The 20997-nt window shown below is 37.8% G+C and overlaps 1 protein-coding gene across 1 annotated transcript; it reads right to left on the reverse strand.

The window, feature by feature from the left end:
• Positions 1 to 279: 279 nt before the first annotated feature.
• Positions 280 to 19294, reverse strand: MINAR2 (membrane integral NOTCH2 associated receptor 2). Its single transcript, XM_032336830.1, has 3 exons — positions 16329 to 19294; positions 3774 to 4001; positions 280 to 518 (listed from the first exon to the last, which is right to left on the reverse strand). The coding sequence occupies exons 1-3, from the start codon at positions 16491 to 16493 to the stop codon at positions 339 to 341; spliced, it is 573 nt and encodes a 190-aa protein (XP_032192721.1). The 5' UTR covers positions 16494 to 19294; the 3' UTR covers positions 280 to 338.
• Between the last annotated feature and the right edge of the window lie 1703 nt (positions 19295 to 20997).

Below are 20997 nucleotides of genomic sequence, written 5' to 3' on the forward strand. Positions count from 1 at the left end.
TGGGCGGGGGTGGGGTGGGGTGGGGGTGGGAGGTCTGCCGACAATTGTTGGTGGGCTCTCTCCTTGTTCTCTATCCTGTGTTTCATTTTGGTTGTTATAGGGGCTTTCCTGTGATTCTGATCCCCAGAATTCCTGGTCACCCGGAATTCCTACCAAGGTTTCTAGAACAAAACAGAGAAAGCCAGCATGTCTCAGGCAACATTTGCGTTCTACAAGACAATGACACCTAGCTGAACATTCCACAGTACATTCATACCACGTGAGCATGTTTTTCTGCAAATGTTTATTTAGAAAGATTTTTAAGAAATTTCAAGCCATTGTATCTGCTGCAATTTTCTTTAGGCGAAAAATGTGCAAACAGTCACTATGAAAACCAAGATGCAGGCAACAAGGAGCAAAATCAGACCTATACGACAGTATTTTGAATGCTTTTCTTGTTCCTCTTCCTTTTTCAATAAGGTGTCAAAACCAGGTGTGTACATGTCTCCCAACCAAAACCGTAGGTCATTAGGATTTTCCTAAAAAGAAAACAAAATTACGTAGGAGAATAGGATCAATCAGTAACCAGTGTTACAGACTTACTGACACTGCAGAACTGCTGATTTTTCATCAGCAACGGCTTGCAGCTGAGGTGCCCGCCCTCTCTCTGCCTCTCTAGTCTCCGTGAACTTTAAGCTAGCTTTGGGGGTCAGTAGCGCCCTGCTGGGTGCAGAAGGGACACACACACAGGGAGCTGGGCAAATGCTGGTGATGGCAAAACAATTCCTCCACCGTACTGCTACCATTTAAACTTCCTGGTCTTAAAAAGCTAGTAAAATAAAATTTGGATGGACTATGCAGAAGGATAGATAATCTTGCAATCCTTGTCTGCTTGACTTGTATCCTTCACATATTTTGTGTCCTCGTCAAAGTCAAGTCTAATGCCTACAATCCTTAGGAAGAACTTCCACAATTCCAGACGCCTCTTACATTCTGCTCCTAATTAGCCCTGGTAACTAAATGTGGGGTTTCCTTTCTCCTTTTTTATTTATAATTTAGAAAAATGGTATTGGCCAAAGGCACTTGGAGGTTTTACAGCCTGTAAGAGGTGAAAAAGTTTCAGAAAATAAGTTAGGGGCCCTGTCTGCTGGTTATGAGATGCACAGGGATGGTGAGGAAAGAAGTTGAATGTATGAAGTATAGATAGAAATTCTAATGAAAACTAAAGCTATGACTTTCAGAAGCATCCCTCAAAAGAGTGCTCATGAGGTCTGCAAAGGCTTTGAGGGAAACTCTATGTGTGGCGGATGGATGGGGAGGGGACAGTCCCCAGGTTCAGTGAAGCAATGCCCACACTGTATCCCTATTTGCTCTTCTGAAACAGAGCTCGTGGAATTTGCCAACAGAAATACTACTCATGCCAATGATGTTCAATCTCCTTAGCCTACATCCAAACACTTTTTAAGTGTTTTTGAGCCTTATTTTCCTGTTATTCTATTAGTTAAATTGTAGTGACAATGACACCGCACTATTTATTGTTTTGATAATCTCTCTTACTTTCTGGAATTTGTGCTTTTTTTCCTGTTACTCCTGATGGAAGAGCCTCCCCACACATGCCAACCATCGGTATCTTTTGGAATTCTATTCATCCTTCCTAAATTAACTTTTTTCGTGATGTCTTTTTATAATCCAGTGTGATTCTGTCCTCCTTTTAAGTCTGCATAGCCCTTTCTATTATTATTACAACATCATCCTCTTCTTTTATTTTGTTCTATAAGTATGGTTTTGTTACTCTGATCAGTTAGATGAACTTTTTGGTGCAGGGACAGTAATACTCATCTTCATAACCCTTTTGCCATTCAGGTAAACGATAAAGAGTAGAGACAAGCCTCTGTCACACGGTCAAGAAATATTTGTGAAATAGAACAATACATGCTTTCCTAATTGTAGAAAGTGACTTTTTAAGCAGCCTAAGTGTCCATCAAAAGATGCATGGATAAAGATGTGATATATAATGAGATATTATTCAGCCATAAAAAGAAATGAAATCTTGCCATTGGCAAAGACATGGATGGAGCTAGAGAGTAATTTAATGCTAAGCAAAATAAGTCAGAGAAAGACAAATACCGTATGATTCCACTCATGTGGAAATAAGCAAAGGAAAGAGAGCAAATAAGCAAAGGAAAGAGAGAGAGAGAGAAAGAGCGAGAGGGGGAGAGGGGGAGAGAGAGAGAGAGACGCCAAGAAACAGACTCTTTTTTTTTTTTTTTTTTTAAGAAACATACTCTTAACTAACTATAGAGGACAGAGGGAAGGGAGCTGGGGAATGTGAAAGCCAGATCGAGATTAAGGAGCACACTTTTCATGATGAGCCCTGGATGAATTGTTGAATCACTATATTGTGCACCTGAAACGAATACAACACTGTACTTTAACCACATTGGAATTAAAATAAAAACTTAATTAAAAAAAAAAAAGAAAGAAAAAGAAAATAAAACTAACTAATTTCTTAGACGACCTGACCTTCAGAGTCGTGATAAGAACAAAACAAAACAAAACCAAAAAACCCCCACAAGATTATTGTTGCTATGGGGGAACATCTGTTACGGAAACTTCTTTGGAAAAGAGGCTACATTAAGGAGGAGATATGTTCAATCTACTAGGACATTAAAGAGCCTCAAAGACTCAAGATATTTCAAGAGTGCACATTCGGGATTTTTATTTTATTTTATTTTTTTTTTTATTTTTTTTTTTTTTATTTTTTTTTTTTTTTTTATTTATTTTTTTTATTTCCAGCATAACAGTATTCATTATTTTTGCACCACACCCCGTGCTCCATGCAATCCGTGCCCTCTATAATACCCACCACCTGGTACCCCAACCTCCCACCCCCCGTCCCTTCAAAACCCTCAGATTGTTTTTCAGAGTCCATAGTCACATTCGGGATTTTTAAAAGTATCAGATTTTAAGGGGACACGATATTGTCTCCCTTGCGACAGAAAAAACTCTTCAGGTGCTTAATGTATGGGACTCAGAGCAGATACACCTTAAATGAAGTGTATGCAGAAAAAGTCAGGCCTCCCTGACCTCAGGGCAGGCAGAGGCAAGCCAAAGCTAGGGAGGAATCTGGTCCACTCAGAAAACAGAGGGCCATTCTCCTTGCTTTGCAGGTATTTCTAGATCTTCTATGTGATAGATGACACCAGGGGGAAAAAAAGAAAACAAAGAAAAACTGAAGTTGGGTTTAAGCTGGGTGAATGAGTTCATTGCATACTTTTCCTGTGTTGAAATGTTTTTGTTTTGTTTTGTTACTGAGACACAGGAAAACGTCCAAAATGTAAATCTGTAATCTTAAATCACTGAGTGGGCTTGGAATACCATGACCCTTAATGAGAACTGCTTTATCTCATGCCTAAGAGCATCAAATAGTTTTGAATCAATGTAGGTAAGGGAATTCTTGAGTCTTCATGAAATAAATGTTCACAAAACTAGGGGAAAACATACATAATCTGGTAAATCAATTTTCAAAAACCTTTAACCTTCTAGGTAAATCTTTCTCTGTCTCATCATTTCTTTCTCTCTACACCAGAGAGATGACAGTAATTGCTGACATAGTAAAACTAAGAACAAATCCATAGGAGAGAGAAAGGGATGCCAGGAGCCAAAAGGACCTCAACTCTAGAGATCTGGGTCTAATGAAGAGTACTTGTCACCTTAATATTCATTTTTTTTTAAAGGAATATTTGACAGAACTTCTTCATCAATTGAAGGAAGTGATTCTTTGGTTTGAGTACCTTTAGATGCCCAGAAAGGTTTGTGTGCAGGGAATGCCTGTCATATTCCTCAACCGTCCACGAGGGATGCTTTTTTCTTTCTTCCATAGCTTCCTCCAAACTTAGGTCACCATAGAGTGGGTTATTCTTCAGAACTGATGACAAGGACGGTGGGGGATGGTCCACAGCAGCAACGCCCTCTGGCCCGGATCTCCTCATTCGCTGAGCAGAAATGGTCTTCTTTTCTCTCTGTTAGGAGACACAGTGACAAGCCTTCTCTTACCAATGGGCCATGGGCAGCAGAGGATGAAATGCGAAATAATGGCCCCTGAAAATCTGCTGATTCTGCCTGGAAAACCAACAGATGAGGATAATGAATGAGGAAAGGATCTAGGATCTAGTCTGACCTAGAATCCCGCCATTAATTGAGTGTTTTTCTTTGCACGTGATCTTGTTCAACTTCAGTGATCATTCATTCAAATGCTCCTTTATAACTACAGAGAAAGAACATTGTTCTTTAATTCAAATAGCAGAATTCTGAACAAAGCCAGTTTTTTCCCAGCTCACTTGCATTGAGATTTAATGACATTTTGCTTCTATTTGTGCATTGCATGACTGATAAAAAATAATATTTAATGTTGCTGTATTAATCCAGCAAAGTCAAGATTAAAAGGCATTTTATAGATACGCCTTGGCTTTCACAAAAACTCTCTCGGGACTCCTATTTCAGACAGCTTGGAGGACAGAACAGCATCGTACTCCTTTATGTGTCTACACACCAGCTGGCTAGTAGATGGCTCTAATACTGACTTTCAGATTTTTAAAAATCTTTTTTTACTGAAGCCAAATTTACATGTAGAAAAGTACACATATAAATATATAACTCAATAAGAGAGAGGACATTACCGGCACACATCCTGTTCCCTTCCAAAACCCTTTCCCTCTCCCTGCCCAAGGGCAACCAGTATCTCAAATTTAACAGCATAGGGTAGTTGTGTTTTTCTTGTGTCTGATTTGACCTTCAGGGTTTTACTTTGGTTGTTTTTGTTTGTTTTTGTTTTTCTGACTATAAAATTATTATGGAAGTAGAAAAATCTAGCTTTAAAATGTGTTCATTGGCTGAATAAAATTAAGATGAAACAAAAAGCTTACAGATTAATGCCTCAGTTATCATGGGGCATCAAGGAAAAGAATTCCACATAAGTTAATTTTCAGAAAATTTAGACTTACCATAATGGTGACACATTTCATGAATTTACAGCAATTTTTCAACACACATTTCAATAATATTCAATAATATTCAATACACGTGTTTCAATTAATATTCCTCTGAGTCATATTTATGAACATCAAGACACTGATTTGCTCAGCACATATTGGGGTATATAGGTCACATTAAATATGTATTTAAGTAAGCTAGGTTGTGAGCTAATACTACATACAGTTTTCTTCTGAAATGGCTGATAAACAAACAAAAAAAGCATCTAGATCAAACCATTCACATTCTCTTTGACCTTAGTTTTCCCTAATTTTCTTAACCTGTCTATTTTTTACATACTTAGAGGTCAAGTTGAAGATCTTCTCTGAATTTATTACGTTGTTGGTCTGCTTAAAATCAATTTATATTCTTCAATACTGAAATTTGCAATGAAATAATACATCATCTTGACTTAGCATTTGTCTTTAAGATGGATAGCCTCATAAAAATGTTTCTGAATTGAGAAAAAACAATTTGATATGAAATTTAGATCATTTCAGCTTAGCATAATTCTGACTCAAGGTTTTTCTTCAAGGCTAGACATCTTTGATCATCTTTGAGAGGGATAATTCTTCAGACATTGACAAATTTGCTTTGTCAGTTTTCTTGCCTGCTAGCCCATTCCTTGAGCTTCTTAAATAAGAAAGCTCTATAAATGAGGAAAATACAGTTTTGGGGGGTCAGGAAAAAAATAACAGAATCTATTAGAATGTATAAAGACCTTGAAAAACTAAAAGGTATAAGATAACAAAATAATTTTAATAACTAATAATTCAGAGCTATAGTCTAAAAAGAATATTCAAGCCCTTAATTCTAAAGCACATTGTTGAAAGTCTGAGGTTATCCCACTATATGATGCCATTTATGTTTTGTGCTGCATGACAATTTCATGTCTGAAAAACATGTGAAGAGAAAATTAATAGAATATCTTTGCTAAAGATCTGATGACAGGATAAGAAACAAGGTTCATTTATATTTTGGTAATATTTTTCAAATACCTTAAGAAAGAAAAAAAGCATGTATTTGAGTCTAACTCTTGATACCACATTCTGGAGAGATCACATTTACGAAAGAAAAACTCAAAAATAATTCTATTATTTTAGTCATATAAACTCTAAAATAACTTGTATTTTAAAATACTTAAGGAAAGTAACACTTTAAAGTTTACCTAGACTTTTCTGTGTTCACTGTTACCTTGTCTCCATTTATCTTTAATATCTTTTAGTCATTATTTATGTCATTTACATACAAGTAAACTATTATTCAGTAAAAGGAGTGAATTAGAATGCATATTGAGACAAACAAAAATTTAGACTACAGAATTAACAAGCCAATAAAGAAAAAACCTCTAAAAAATGTACTTCAGGAAAAAAACCTTAATAATAAAAGTAAAGATTAATATGTAAAAAGAAATGCGGAGCAAAAGAAAAGAAAAGAAACAAAGAAAGAGAATTGATAAATCTTTATCTTAGATAAATCTATCTAACCAAGTATGGATTTTATAGTAAAATAGAGACAATAATTACTAATTTGTGAGTTTTAAAATAAGGGATAATTAAATTACTGAGCTGTAAAATTGACAGAGATATTTTTGATTAGAATATTTTAAGAAATCGTGTCAGAGTATAGAAATATTACTAAAAATAGAGAAAGAATATATAGTTTCTAAGTCAGTAAAGCAACAGAAAAAAGATAAAGGAAACTTGATCTTAAGACAATAAAAGTAGAAGCAAAGAATAGGGGGAACCTCAGGAAAACAGAAAAATTTTAGAAATCATCATGTTAAATGTTAATAAACTAAACCTTCTATTTTAATGACAGAGATTGTCAGATGAGATTTTTTAAATTAAATTATGTAATATTTACAAGAAAAATACCTGAAATATAAGCACTCAAAGAATGAGAGTGAAAGAACATGAGAAGATATACTGGCAAATATAGAGGAAATGAGAGCTCTGTATTGTGGTGATTGGTTGGATACTTATGAATTTCATTCTCCCTTCCTGAGGATAAAGGATGACTGGTTTTGCCAGTCTGGCTTGAAGTTACAATGGGGCCAGCTCTTTCCTAGTTGGTGATGGATGGATAAAAGTATCAGAAACCACCATGGAACCTGGTCCCTGAAATGTCCCACAGTGTTTTAGGCTTACTTTCCTCATTTCCATTTTTGTGTCACTATGAAGCAAGGATTCTGTGATGGCAGAACTACAGGATGAAAGAACTTGATGCTCAGGGTTACTTCTTGGAAAAGAGCTGCTCCTAAAATCCACTTGCCTTTCTCAGACTTTTCATGAGCAAGCAATTTATTTTATTTTGGAGTGCCTGGTGTGGCTCAGTCAATTAAGTGTCCAACTTTTGATTTTGGCTCAGGTCATGAACTCAGGGTCCTGGGATTGAGCCCAGCTTCAGACTATGAGCTCAGCAGGGAGTGTGCTTAAAGATTCTCTCTCTCCCTCTGCCCCTCCCCCTGCGTGCACACACTCTCTCTAATAAATAAACGGATCTTTAAAAAAATATTTTGTTTTTAGTTAGTGATATTTTGTGAGGATATGTGTCATCACAGCATAGCCTGCCTTATCCTCTCTAATACAAAAAGTAGTATATCTTAAAATTCCAAATATGGGATGAAAAAATCATGAGCAGCTGGAATGATGGTTATTAATATCTTATAGGGAAAAAAATTGGCATACATGCCATCTGTCATATTTGGGAACCCAATCACCTGTAGCTCTAGAAGAGATTCTTATAAATAATCAGAACATTTACATATATGTAATGACATTACAATTATCAGAACATTAATATGATACAAGAAAGAGATGAGATTAGAGATTAGAGAAAGAACCAGACAGTAGGAAAAAAGAAATGAAAGAGAGTAGAGAGGACCTAGAAATTCAATGCCTACTATGTTTCTACTGTTGAAAATCTACTTGTAGACCCCAACACTAAAACACAGAATTAATTTAAAAAAAGAAAGCATTGGGCAAAATATGCCTATTGCAATTTCTCAATCAAATAAAGTGACTCAAGGAAAAGATCACGTTAAGTTGTGCTTTCATAACTCTTATCCTTGAGAGCTTCTACGTGGTTGTCACTGACTCTAAAAATACAGAAATGGAGGCAGAAAACCAAGATATTAAAGCCTTTTGGAGAGTTATGTCTTCAAAGACTTTGGGTTGTGTTCACTAACATAAAAAATTGACTGTAAGTAGTCAGGTCAGATAAGATTACATTAATAAATAATTTCCTAAATTCTGTAAGAAATATATGACCAAAGAAATCGCATGCCTATACCTAAAAGCTTTTGAATGTTTAGAATTAACCACAAAACAGAACAAAAGAAAGCAGTGATAATAATCCTAGATTTCTAAATTTCCTTGAGTAGGAGTAAACTTTGAAGCCTATTCTTTTTTTTTTTTTAAGGTTTTTTAAAATTTTATTTATTTGTCATAGAGAGAGAAGCGAGAGCAAGCACAGGCAGACAGAGTGGCAGGCAGAGGCAGAGGGAGAAGAAGGCTCCCTGCCAAGCAAGGAGCCCGATGTGGGACTCGATCCCAGGACGCTGGGATCATGACCTGAGCCCAAGGCAGCCGCTTAACCAACTGAGCCACCCAGGCATCCCTTGAAGCCTATTCTTGAAGAAGGGTCTACTTCTTTTTTTTTTTTAAAGATTTTATTTATTTATTTGACAGAGAGAGATCACAAGTAGGCAGAGAGGCAGGCAGAGAGAGAGAGGAGGAAGCAGGCTCCCCGCTGAGCAGAGAGCTCGATACGGGACTCGATCCCAGGACCCTGAGATCATGACCCGAGCCGAAGGCAGCGGCTTAACCCACTGAGCCACCCAGGCGCCCGAAGAAGGGTCTACTTCTGATGTGGCAAAAGAGAACAGTGAACAAGGGGATGCTTCCTAGAGGGTGGAATCAAGGACTATATAGAACAGTGCCTCAAAAGTTATTCTAAAAAGCAGAACTGTGGCCTAATCAATCTTCCACACCTTCAAGGAAGGAGTCCACATAAACTATTCCCATGAGACCTCAGAATTACTTTGGAAGAGTGACTGCCATGTCTCTATTTTATTTATTGATCTATTTATTTTATCTATTATTTATTAAAGGTTTTATTTATTTGTTTTTGTGTAAGAGAGAGAGCTGACAAGTGTGGGGGGAGGGACAGAAGGAGAAGCAGACTCCCTGCCAAGCAGGGAGCCCAACATGGGACTTGATCCTAGGACCCTGAAATCATGTTCTGAGCCAAAGGCAGACACTTAACTGACTGAACCACCCAGGAGCCTGTGACTGCAATGCCTTTAATTTTTCCCATTCAGAAAGGAAGAATTTATAGATACAAAATAAATATTTATATATAATATATAATAATATTATAATAATCATATACTTATATAATATAAAATATATATTTATAAATATACAAATTTATGTAACTATACATCATATATTTATATAATATGTAAATTATATAAACATGTATTATATAAATATATATGTATATCCTTTGTTAATTAAAAAAAGATATATGTGGGGCGCCTGGGTGGCTCAGTGGATTAAGCCACTGCCTTCGGCTCAGGTCATGATCTCAGTGTCCTGGGATCGAGCCCCGCATCCGGCTCTTTGCTCAGCGGGAGCCTGCTTCTCTCTCTCTCTCTGCCTGACTCTCCGCCTACTTGTGATTTCTCTCTCTGTCAAATAAATAAATAAAATCTTTTAAAAAAAAAAGATATATGTATATATATGATAAAAAAGGATATACATATATCCTTTGTTAATTAACATCTCATGTATTATTTGCCCCGGGGTACAGGTCTGTGAATCATCAGTCTTACACTCACCATAGCACATACCCTCCCCAGTGTCCATAACCTAGCAAACCTATCCCTTGTCCCCCACCCCCCAGCAACACTCAATTTGTTTCCTAAGATTAAGGGTCTCTTATATATACAATTGTTAGTGGTAGCTGAAGTTATGTTGTGGATACAAACATCTTTGTTTTCCCATTTTCTAGAAGAATTTGACAATAATAGGAATGATTCATTTTCAAGACTCTCTGGTAGAAGTTGACTACAATACTCAATTGGCCTGGTATTTTTTGATTTTTGTGCAATTGGTATAGATTTAAAACTACTGATTCCATAGTAAAATGATTACAGATTTATTAACATTTTCTGTTTTTCTTTAAGTTTCCTATGCTATGTGGGAAACTACCCAGTTGCATGTAAAGTTTTCAAATTCCTCTCAAAATTCCTCTCATTATCCGTATGTTACATTTCTTAATCGTTGCTATTCTTTTTTTTTTGAAATATTTTTTATTTATTTATCTGACAGACAGAGATCACAAGTAGGCAGAGAGGCAAGCAGAGAGAGAGAGAGGAAGCAGGCTCCCTGATGAGCAGAGAGCCCGATATGGGGCTCCATTCTTGGACCCTGAGCCAAAGACAGAGGTTTAACTCACTGAGCCACCCAGGCACCCCTCTGCTATTCTTTACTTGTGTTTTCTTTACGTTTCTAGCCCTGTGGATGTCTTTTTTTTTTCTAAGCAGCATTGCTAGAGGTGTTTTCTGTCTTTCTAGCCCTTTCAGAGAAATAGCTTTCAACATCATTCATCTGCTTCATTGTGTATTTGTTTTTTTCTTTTGTACTATGTATTGATTTCTATGTTTTTTTAAATTTTATTTAAATTGCAGTTAACATACAGGGTAGTTTTCCCTACTTCTATCTTCATTGTCTCTTATTACCTCATTAATTTTCTCATTCTGCTTTTATCATGCAAACATATACTTCTATTGTAGTCTCTCAAAATACCATTTCAGCTCCAGGCAACAATTTTACAAATGTAGCATTTTTCATTTTCATCTTGTTCTACATTCTTTTTTTTTTTTTTTAAAGATTTTTTTTATTTATTTGACTGACAGAGAGATCACAAGTAGGCACAGAGGCAGGCAAAGAGAGAGGTAGAAGCAGGCTCCCCGCTGAGCAGAGAGCCAGATGTGGGGCTCGATCCCCGGTCCCTGGGATCATGACCTGAGCTGAAGGCAGAGGCTTTAACCCACTAAGCCACCCAGGCGCCCCCTGTTCTACATTCTTAATTTCCATTATTGTTTCCTTAAAGTGTGTGTTTTAGTTTTCTACAATATGTCATACTTTAACTTTTTGATATTGATATATAAATTTCTAACTAAGTTGATTGTGTTGAAACAGCATGATTCATGTAATACTGAGTCTTTGAAATTTACTTTAGAGTCTAGCACATCAATTTTTGTAAATATGCAGTGTATATGTTAAAAATTAATATTTTCAATTGTTTAGTAAATATGTCAGTATATATCACTTAATCGAACTTAATTTTATTGCTCAAATCCTTTTTATCTTTAGTAATTGTTTTGTCTGCTTGATAAAAATAACATGTATAAATTTTTCCTTGTAAATATCTCCAGTTTTGCCTCACAAAGATTGAGACTATTAGATGCATGTAAGTTTAGAATTATTATATTTTACTAATGATACCTACTTTTATTCATTTCATAGCAATCCTCTGTATCTAACAAAGTCTTTTACCTAAAATCCATTTTGTCTGCCATATATATATATATTTATTATGAAATATGATTTAAAATGTTCTAGTCTTAGGAGCACAAAGCTTTATCAATATTTAGATATAAACCTAATGAACTTTATGAAAACTTCAATGTGGAGAATTATAAGACATCGTTGAAGGGCCATAAGATGTACTGAAGATACATCATCTTTATGAATTGGGAGAATCAAGATCATAAAGATTACCATTTTCCCCCAATTTGATCTGCACATGCAATAAAATTGCTTTCATAATCATAATGCAAATATGGCATTTTATTTATCTATTACTATAAAATTACTATATCTATAAATTTTTAATTATTTATTATCTATTACTCAGTACAAACAAATTTGTGGTCCCCAATGACTACAGTATTTCTGTTTCTGAAGTACTAGAATGGCTATCTTTATAAAACACAGATTGGATTGCGCGATCTTCTTGCTTAAAAATTTTACCAGGCCCTCAAAATTTTCAGGATAAAATTTAAAATCTCAGACAACAAATCCCAAGCTTTTGTGGTCTGACCCGGGCCTCTCATGAATTTGGTTTCCTGCCTATCTCTCCACCTACCCAGGACTCTGGAGTCCCATACAAGCTTTTGTAACACTGACGGTGTCCTTCATAAAGGCTTCAGCGCCAGAGGCATTTGGGTCTGGTCTGAGAATAGTACAGTGGGACAATTTTGGTGTTGTTTCTGGCCGCACACTGTCTAAGGCTAAATTCCAGACCCCACTGGAGATTTTGTAAACTGCATAAATTTAGACTAACTTGATACATCATGTTCTGATACTTGCACGTAAACCCCTGAGCAACAGAACAATGCCCTTCAGTCTACTTCCTAGATAATAATTTAAGTGCCTCAAAGGTTCTATAGCATTTCCCCAAATACAGGATTAAAAATGGGAGAGTATTGTGTATGTAGGGCTGTTCTTTTCAGAATAGTAAGTGGAGGATTAGGAATAGAGACATTTTTAGAGAAGGCACGATGGATCTCATGGACCTGTCCAGAGCCAGATTGCTAAAATGTACAATCATAGCCTCAAAACAAAAACAACAGCCAAAAAACAAACAAAACAAAAGAAAACACAGCCCAAAAACACCCAAAAGAAAAAACTGAGATAGAAGAGACGTTAAAATTTACAGGGAAAAGTTAGTTATTGAGACTTTAAAAAAAAAAAAAAAAAAAAAGAAAAGGGAAGGAAAGTTGATTAAGGAATAAACCCAGGAAATAACACTGTCTAGAAATCTAGAAATCAAGGGAAGAGCAATCTCTTGTCCTTGGCCTTTTGGTCCAGCTCACAGGTTTAGCACCAAATGCTCCTGGAAACCAGGAAAAGATAAAGAGATTCGTCTGAAAAGATTACGAAGTCTAACTGCTAATCAAAAACAAGGCAGGGGGACACTACAATATCTGAAAAAACATATTTTATCACTTAAACTAAAAAAAAAAAGTTTGTCTTTTCCTTTTATTATCTCATTTTATACAGGGATTGGCAGAAATATTTGGAATACAATTCCAAATGCTTTCATCAGATACATGCCCCAAATTATTTTAACAACCAGAAACATTAGATTTTGGCGAACGTTTGTTCATTGCACTGAGATGAAATTTACGGTGAAACTTCTTTACTCCTCTAGTGAAAGAATTTAAGAAAAGTATAAATACAGTGAGATCAGGAAATACATGCTCGTTCTCTCCCCCTGCAAACTCCAGTGACCTGTGTGTTTGCACAGCGTGGAATCCAGTATCTGGGGCTGCTGGCAAGCATGAGAACAAGGGCTCACTTTTCTATATGCCCAGAACTGCCTCTGCATATAAAAATGGTTGACAGAACTTCTTCTGGAAATGGAATGTGAATTTTTAAAGAAGCTTTGAGAGATAAATCATGGATAGAAATATGATGCATGTATTGAGGAATTCAACTTCACATTTGAGTTATAGGATATGAGTTTTAACTGCTGAGTTACCACTAATATTGAAGGCAATGGTTGGAGGCTAAGTCCTTTGACAGTCTCTGAGGTGGTCTGAAGCCCAAACACCAGGCATCTGGGTGGTGCAAAACCCCAGGATAAACTGACACAACTCTGAAGTCTGTGCGGATTTCGTGTGAATATAAAATCTACCGCTTGAGTTATGGTTTGACAGATGTATTTACTATATTCCCTAATACCACTGCCCCCCATCCGCACTATAAATTAAAAAATGCAAGTAGTATTATCTACTGTTTTTCAAAAAATCTAAGGAAAGGATAATTTCAACACAATTTGGAATACTGTCAAATAATAAAAATAATACACATTTCTTAAACTTTTATAGGAAACCTTTTCTCTCAGTTGTTTTAACCTCATATTATTTTTATTCATTCTCAATTTTAAACAGATATGTAAAATTAATATTATACTAATTTTTCAAGTAGATACATTGAGGCATAAACAAAATAAAGGCGATAATACATGTCTCTTAAAGGGGCTTACTATGAATTTGAGGCAAGAAACCAAGTTTCTGGGGTGCCTGGGTGGCTCCAGTTGGTTAAGTGTCTGCCTTTGGCTCAGGTCATGATCCCAGGATCCTGGGATTGAGCCCCATGTCGGGCTCCCTACTCCCTGGGAAGCCTGCTTCTCCCTCCCCGCCCTCACTCCTGCTCTCTCTGTCACTCTGCCACATGTGCACTCTAATAAATAAAATATTAAAAAGAAAAAGGAAATCAAGTTTCTCATCCCTTTATTCAATGCTCTTCCCATTGGCTTAATGTATCCCCAACAGAATGAGGACTGTAAATGAAGAACTTTTGACAGCTGCCACCTTACACACGCCTAACACCTCAATACACCAGGTACACTTACTACAGTCACTTAAAACTTTCATATATCTTTTTATTTTAGATTTATATTTTAGCCAACAAATATACCACTCCTGAATTTTAAGTTCAGCCATGGAAAGAAGAATTACTTCTTCTAGTAGTAAATATAAATCGTACCTAGTCCTAATTTGGGTCATGCCTAACAAACTATCAGAATTTATAAGATTTATTTCCCCCCATACTATGCATCATTTCAACAGTAAGTTGGCCTTTATTCTGTCATTTAACTTTTTTTTTAAGAGTAAAAGGAAAACTAAATTTAGTAAGTTTATATACAGTTTACACTTACCAATAACATATCTAAAGACACAAGAAGCAGATTTTTACCTTGGGTGAATACTTCAGCTCATCAGGGCCTACCTGTTGAAGGAGATACCCCTTAAAAATTGGATGCATTTTATTGAGGTTTAGGAACAACATTCAACAGAGCTTTAAACTGTAAAGATTCCCATGAAGGAAATAGGTCAACTCCAGTACCAAACAAAAGACGTTAGACTGATGTGTTCCAAGCTCAAAGGAATTTACTGGATACGTTTTCTTTTGACTAAACTTCACAGCCTAGGAGGGCCAAGGTTTTCTGAATTGATTTTTGAATCATCCTGTTCCATGATATTAACAACAAGGAAGGAAAAGGAAGAATTTCACCACATTTAAGTTAAAATAGGAAAACCATAACCGAAAAGGTGTGTACAGGTTTGGTAGGGGGAGAGTTTTAAAGATTACAAAGGGGAAGGATGCGAAATATTTTACAACGGCAGTTGTCCTAAGAGGCTGCCTGATGAGGGAAATAAATTAAAACACTTATAGGTGGAAGAAACACTTACATAATCATTTGAGTGTACTTGGTTTTGAATGATCTCATGATAAAGGTCCCGAGGAGCCCACAAACACACCACAAAGGAGTCACTTTACACCAGGACTCATGAGTAGCAACTGTTTCTTAAAAGAAAACAAATTTCTGTTCAGGGAATTTGAACCACTCCAAAGGGTTTAATGACTTGCAGGGGTTTGTAGGTCAGTCACATCTGTTCTGAAATGAAATGCTTCTTCCTGTTTCTAAATTGACTAACCCTTAACCCCATTAGCCTCCACATCTCAAAACAGAGATGATTCCTGTTTCATGGGCTGTCCAACAGTCAGGGCCCTTATGTTTATTCCAGCACATGGAACTCATCAGCTTTATTCTTCTTGTTCCGTCAGCAAAGTAAAGGAAGGTGCAAAAGAAGAAAGCAACAAATAAAGTCTGCATGGGGTTTGACAATTCTGATCATTACGTCGTGTATCTGTGGAAAAGAAGAGTATCTAAGACAAGAGCCAGCACCTTTCCAAGGAGGAGAGCTCCTAGTATTTTCCTTTCCTGAAGTCATTAGATAACCATTGTTGTGCTGAGTGTTCTCTGCGTGAAATGAAAGGGAGTCAGTCTAAGAGGGGCAAAAGGGAGTTCCCTGGTTGCCTCAGAGGCTGTGTATGAGTCCCCAGTGTGAGCGTGGGCTGCTTTGTGCATAGAATACACCAGAAGATAGAGGTATGGCTGTTCCCCAGAGTCTAATTCGCAAATGTAACAAGTGGTTTGAAAAATCCTGAAGAAAAGAAGTAAAATGAAAAGTAGGCACTAAAATGAGGACAGGCCGAAAAGCAAATGCTTAGAGGAAAATGAATGGTAGGGGGAATTCACATATTTTATAAAGTGATAAGGGACTTTCCTGATGCTAAGGAAGAAAGACCTTTTTTATGTTGCGGGCGTGAGCTGCTACCTTATGCCATGTTCCCTACAGACTTTTTTTTTTTTTTGGTACAAATAATGAAATGGTAGCTAGGGAGAAAGAAACGAGCCCCACCCCACGTGCTTCATCTCCCGGATTTTACCTGTGAGTACACAAGGTTTTGCCAGTGCTGCGCAGCGGGGTAATTCCCCCCCGGAAACCTTGCCAGGCTGGCTTGAAGAAGAGCTGAGCTCCTCATGAAAGACTTCACGTCGAGCTGCAGGAATTTGTCAGGATGGTTGTTGTTTGGCAAAACGGAGAGATCCATGTTCCCCTTCTTCTGCGGCGGAAAACAAAGGAAGTGAGGCTGCTCTTGCCAGACTGGTCCATTATTAATGAGCCCGAGGACGCTCCAACTGGCATCTGAAACCAGGTCTCTCAGCTACACTGGGAGCCAGTCTTGAAATGATATATCAACACACAAGAACAATGCAGCATGCTGCCTTGCCTTTCACACAACACACACACACACACACACACACACACACACACACACACCCCCCTGCATTCACAGTGCTTAAATGGGACAGATAGGGCTACACTCATCAAACTTAACAAAATGCCAAAATTCGCTATGTAGCACTAAACGTTTCTCTGTACAGCATCAGAAAGGGCAGTTCAAGAGGAGCTATTCTCTGGATAAAGGAGACTGCCAGCATTTCCATGTCATAGTCCATAATTGGAGACCATGAAATATCACCTGTAAGGGAGCGATTACTTAGTTTTTCTCTCTGAACGTCACCGAGCTCACCAGCTGGCTTGGCCCCGGCCCATGCAGTCTCCCACGTGACATGCAGGATCTTGTTTCTTCTCTTGTTTGGACTCCCAGAGTCTCAGGCTCATGTGAAACCTGACCATGTTTAGGTTGTCAGCTTTGGTCTGAACCAAGAAATGGCAAGAATTTGCTATAGGGTTTGCCATGATAATTTAGGCCCCCAATCTACTGCCTTGACCCAATCATGAGCTGAAGTTCCCCTGAGTCTCTCCAGAGCTACATAATCTCCTTCGGTGTGTTTTGCTGTGCATACAGTACACTTGGAACCAGAGGGGATCATGGCTGCTGGGTTTGGACGAGGTGCTGTCCTAAGTGAACCCATCTGCGGTTCAGAGAGCCAAGGTGGGAGTGAGGCTGTGGACTGTGTACGAAGCCAGGGAGTAGTGATGACTATAATGGAGATAAGCTCACACATTTCAAGCTATTCTCTCTTGGGCAACCCATAGTTCTCATTGGGAAAGTATGGATTTCCATCTAGAAGAAGAGGAAAACTTCCCACTGTGAGAAGGCAAAGGATAGACATATCAGCTGTTTGAAAAAGACATAGGTTGTTTGTTACGTGTGCACCTCTGCAAACCCATCTGATTCAGCAGAAAGTTTTCTCTTCCAGGGGTAAATGGGGTCACATATGGAAGGTATCAGCACCAGATTTCAGAAGAGTGCCATATAGCTTACAAGAAGCAGCAGCCAGAATGTTCTCAAATCAAGCAAGGCACTAGAGAGTACTTACCTTCTTTATAGCGATAAACATGGGGGAGTGTAAAAAAAAAAAATCATGTCCTACTTACAGTTGGAAAACTGGATTAAACAATCAACGTTTTCTGTAATAATTATTTTTTGGTCTCAAAGTCTTTCACGGTCTTATAATATTTCCACACACACACATTTGAGGGGGGGTTAACAATACCTTTCCTGGAGAAAGTAAGAGGTCCTTCCTAATGACAATTAACAACAAAACAGTTAAATCACAAGTGCTTCAAGAATCCAGTGTATTACGAGCATGTACAAGCACTGGGTACTTTCTGGATTCTCCTGGCGGCTGCCAGACTCCATCTAATGAATAAATATTTCTCAGGCTGTTTGCTTTTCCTAAAAGATTCTTCAGGGAATAACACACATCTTCAAGAAGAACCTTACTTCTCTTTGGCTTTCTGTATTGGCAAGTGGAGACAAAGAACCCAGATCCAAATATATTTGATTAGGCCTTTTCCTTAGCCAAAGTATGAGGTAGGTGAAATGAGACTTCAGTTTTCCTTCCTTTAGATCCCTCCACTGTGCTCTGGATGCCTGGAGGCTTGTGCACGGTCTCCTTCTGTTTTTAGGTTTAGTTTCAGACTCTCCATTTTCTTTCACCATCTTCCATGTAGGTAGCATGCATGACAAACAGTTGAAAAATCAAGCTTTCTTCTCTCTCTCCTGCTACTGGTGATCTCTTCCCTATCCCTGGTCCCTACCTCTAGCCTAGCCCAACCCAGCCCACTCTGTGCCTCTGGTAATGCCAGTTCTTCTGCCTGGAAATATTTCTTCCCAATTCTGGCTGTCAACCACCTCCTAATCATCCTTCACGGGCCACTGCTGAAAACTCTCTGCTCACAAAACCTTGAGGCATTTTCCAAAGTAGGTATGGTTTCCCCCTCCTTTGAAACCGTAGAGTGATTTGTTTATGCTCTCATCTTACTGTCCATGATGATGTATTTCATACTTTTATAAGCCCTACCCCAGATGATACATTACCAAAGGGCAGCCCTTTTGGGTGCTTCCTGCCCCATGAGTCATGTCTGAAGACCCGCATGAAGTCCTTTGCTAGATAAATAATGATGGCGCTTGTCTTTTCCCAAAGCCCTAGGAAGGGCTCTACTCTGGTTGGAAATTGATAATCCAATTAAATTTGATTAAAAAATGACTTAGTGCTCTTTTCCAAGCTGAGTGAAAAATAGACTATTGCCAAAAATGTTTATGACATACTCTACATTCTCTTCTGGTAGTTTATGAGGCACAAGCTCACACTGAAGGCTCTGAGAAGTTCTGCTTTGATAAGTCCAGCATTGTCCAAATTCATTTGGTCATATAACATCCATTTTATTGTTTTCCTTTTAACTCTTCAAAAAATTTACCTGAGTGTAACTGGACATATGTTGGGTCAGGGTTTTTATTTCCTTATTGTCATTAGTAACTTCAGTCTTGAGTGACAACCGTCATAAATACAAAGAGTTCTAATTGCAGGGAAATCTGGTGGAAATATGCATACCTGGGCCTTCTCTACCCTTAGCATGCAGGTAATCATTTGGTCTTTTTTTTTTACAACACATTTTTATAAAAGTATCTTTTCCTCTTGGATTTGGAATTTGGACCAGAATTACTGTTTTCTGAAACATGGGAATTGTAAAAATAGACTAGGCAAAACTGTCTACGTACTAATTAACCATATTTTCTTCTTTTCTTGTCCTCATTCTCTCCTTTTTCCCCCTCTTTTCTCCCTACTTCCCTTCCTTGCTCACTCCCTCTCTGGTTGTACCAAGAACCAACTGAAATATCTGTAAGAATGTCCAGCTGAAAAGCCTATACAATGTCTGGATGAGCAGCTGGGGTTCATCAAATTATTGGAGAGTTTGAAAATTATTTGGATAGCTTTGACTATGAAGAAAGCCTGTGACTAGCTTATGAATCATTTTTGTCTATTACCAAACATCCTCAACATTGGTGAACAAGGGAGGTGATAAGGAAAACGGAGTGCACAGAAGTTGGAGTCAGAGTGGCATCCGATTCAACTGTTTTCTTGGGCAAGTTACGGAATCTCTCTAAGCCTGTTTCCTCACCTATAATGTGAGGATAACAATAGTACCTTGTAAGGTTGCTGTGAGGTTTTACAGGTAAAGTGGTTAACAGAATGGTTAGCATACATTAAGGGCTTAAAAAGCGTTCACTGTTATTTCGAGTGAATAAGAATATATATTTTTATTTCACTTGTCTCATAGAAAACTGAAAAAAAAAAGAGTTAAAGTCATACAGTCATCTTCAATTAAAAGGCACACTGCATTTCCCAGAATTTCCTTATTTGTGTGATTCTGTGTTAGAACTGGCCAAAAGAGGAACTTCATTGAGATTTGGACAGCAACACGAAACAGCACCTCTTCATCTGAAAGTCTTTTTGCTGTCAGGTGCAGTAAGAGAAAGAGGCAAAGGGGACTGGCAGGTTCCGACTGCCTTTGCTTTCTTTCTTTTTTTTTTTAAAGACTTTATTTATTCGACAGACAGAGATCACAAGTAGACAGAGACGTAGGCAGAGGGAGAGGGGGAAGCAGGCTCCCTGCCGAGCAGAGAGCCTTATGTGCTTGATCCCAAGACTCTTGAGATCATGACCTGAGCTGAAGGCAGACTTAACCCACTGAGCCACCCAGGTGCCCCCTGCCTTTGCTCTCTATTGCTGCTTTCCAACTGTCAGTCCTGTTGACCATGAGCAATCTTAGATCTATTCCCAGGAGTTTGGCCACATACCCACAAGGGAGGAAGCTACAGAGGCAACGGCATTCCATAGACCTCTTAACAGATTATCCCTTCTTATGAGGCTACTCTGATTGGTCGGTGGTTACTGATTCTCTAACTCTGCTTATGGGTCTTCATTTTCCCAGTTCCTCCTGCAGTAGTGTGAATTCAAATCCGGTGAATGAAAAAACTGGGTTTTAAATTCACAGTTCAAGGTTTAAGTTGGGAACTAGAAAGCTTCTTTGACTATCTTCAAATAAAACCTTTTAAACTGTACTGCCAATGTGTCACCATTTGTCATGTCTTCTAAATCCGAATGCACATTCAAGTCCTAGAAGATTCAAGGGGGCCAGTAGAAAGCATGACATATGAGGGGTTATGCATGTCAAAGGAATTGCAAGATTTCACCAGTTATATTAACTGAAACCCAAAGTATATCTATATGGGAATATTTCTTAATGGTTTTGTATTAGGGCAGAAGAAATACAACACTTTATTAGTCTATGTGTTTTTA

This window comes from Mustela erminea, chromosome 3 (assembly GCF_009829155.1).
Source record: "Mustela erminea isolate mMusErm1 chromosome 3, mMusErm1.Pri, whole genome shotgun sequence".
Classification (NCBI taxonomy): Eukaryota; Metazoa; Chordata; class Mammalia; order Carnivora; family Mustelidae; genus Mustela; species Mustela erminea.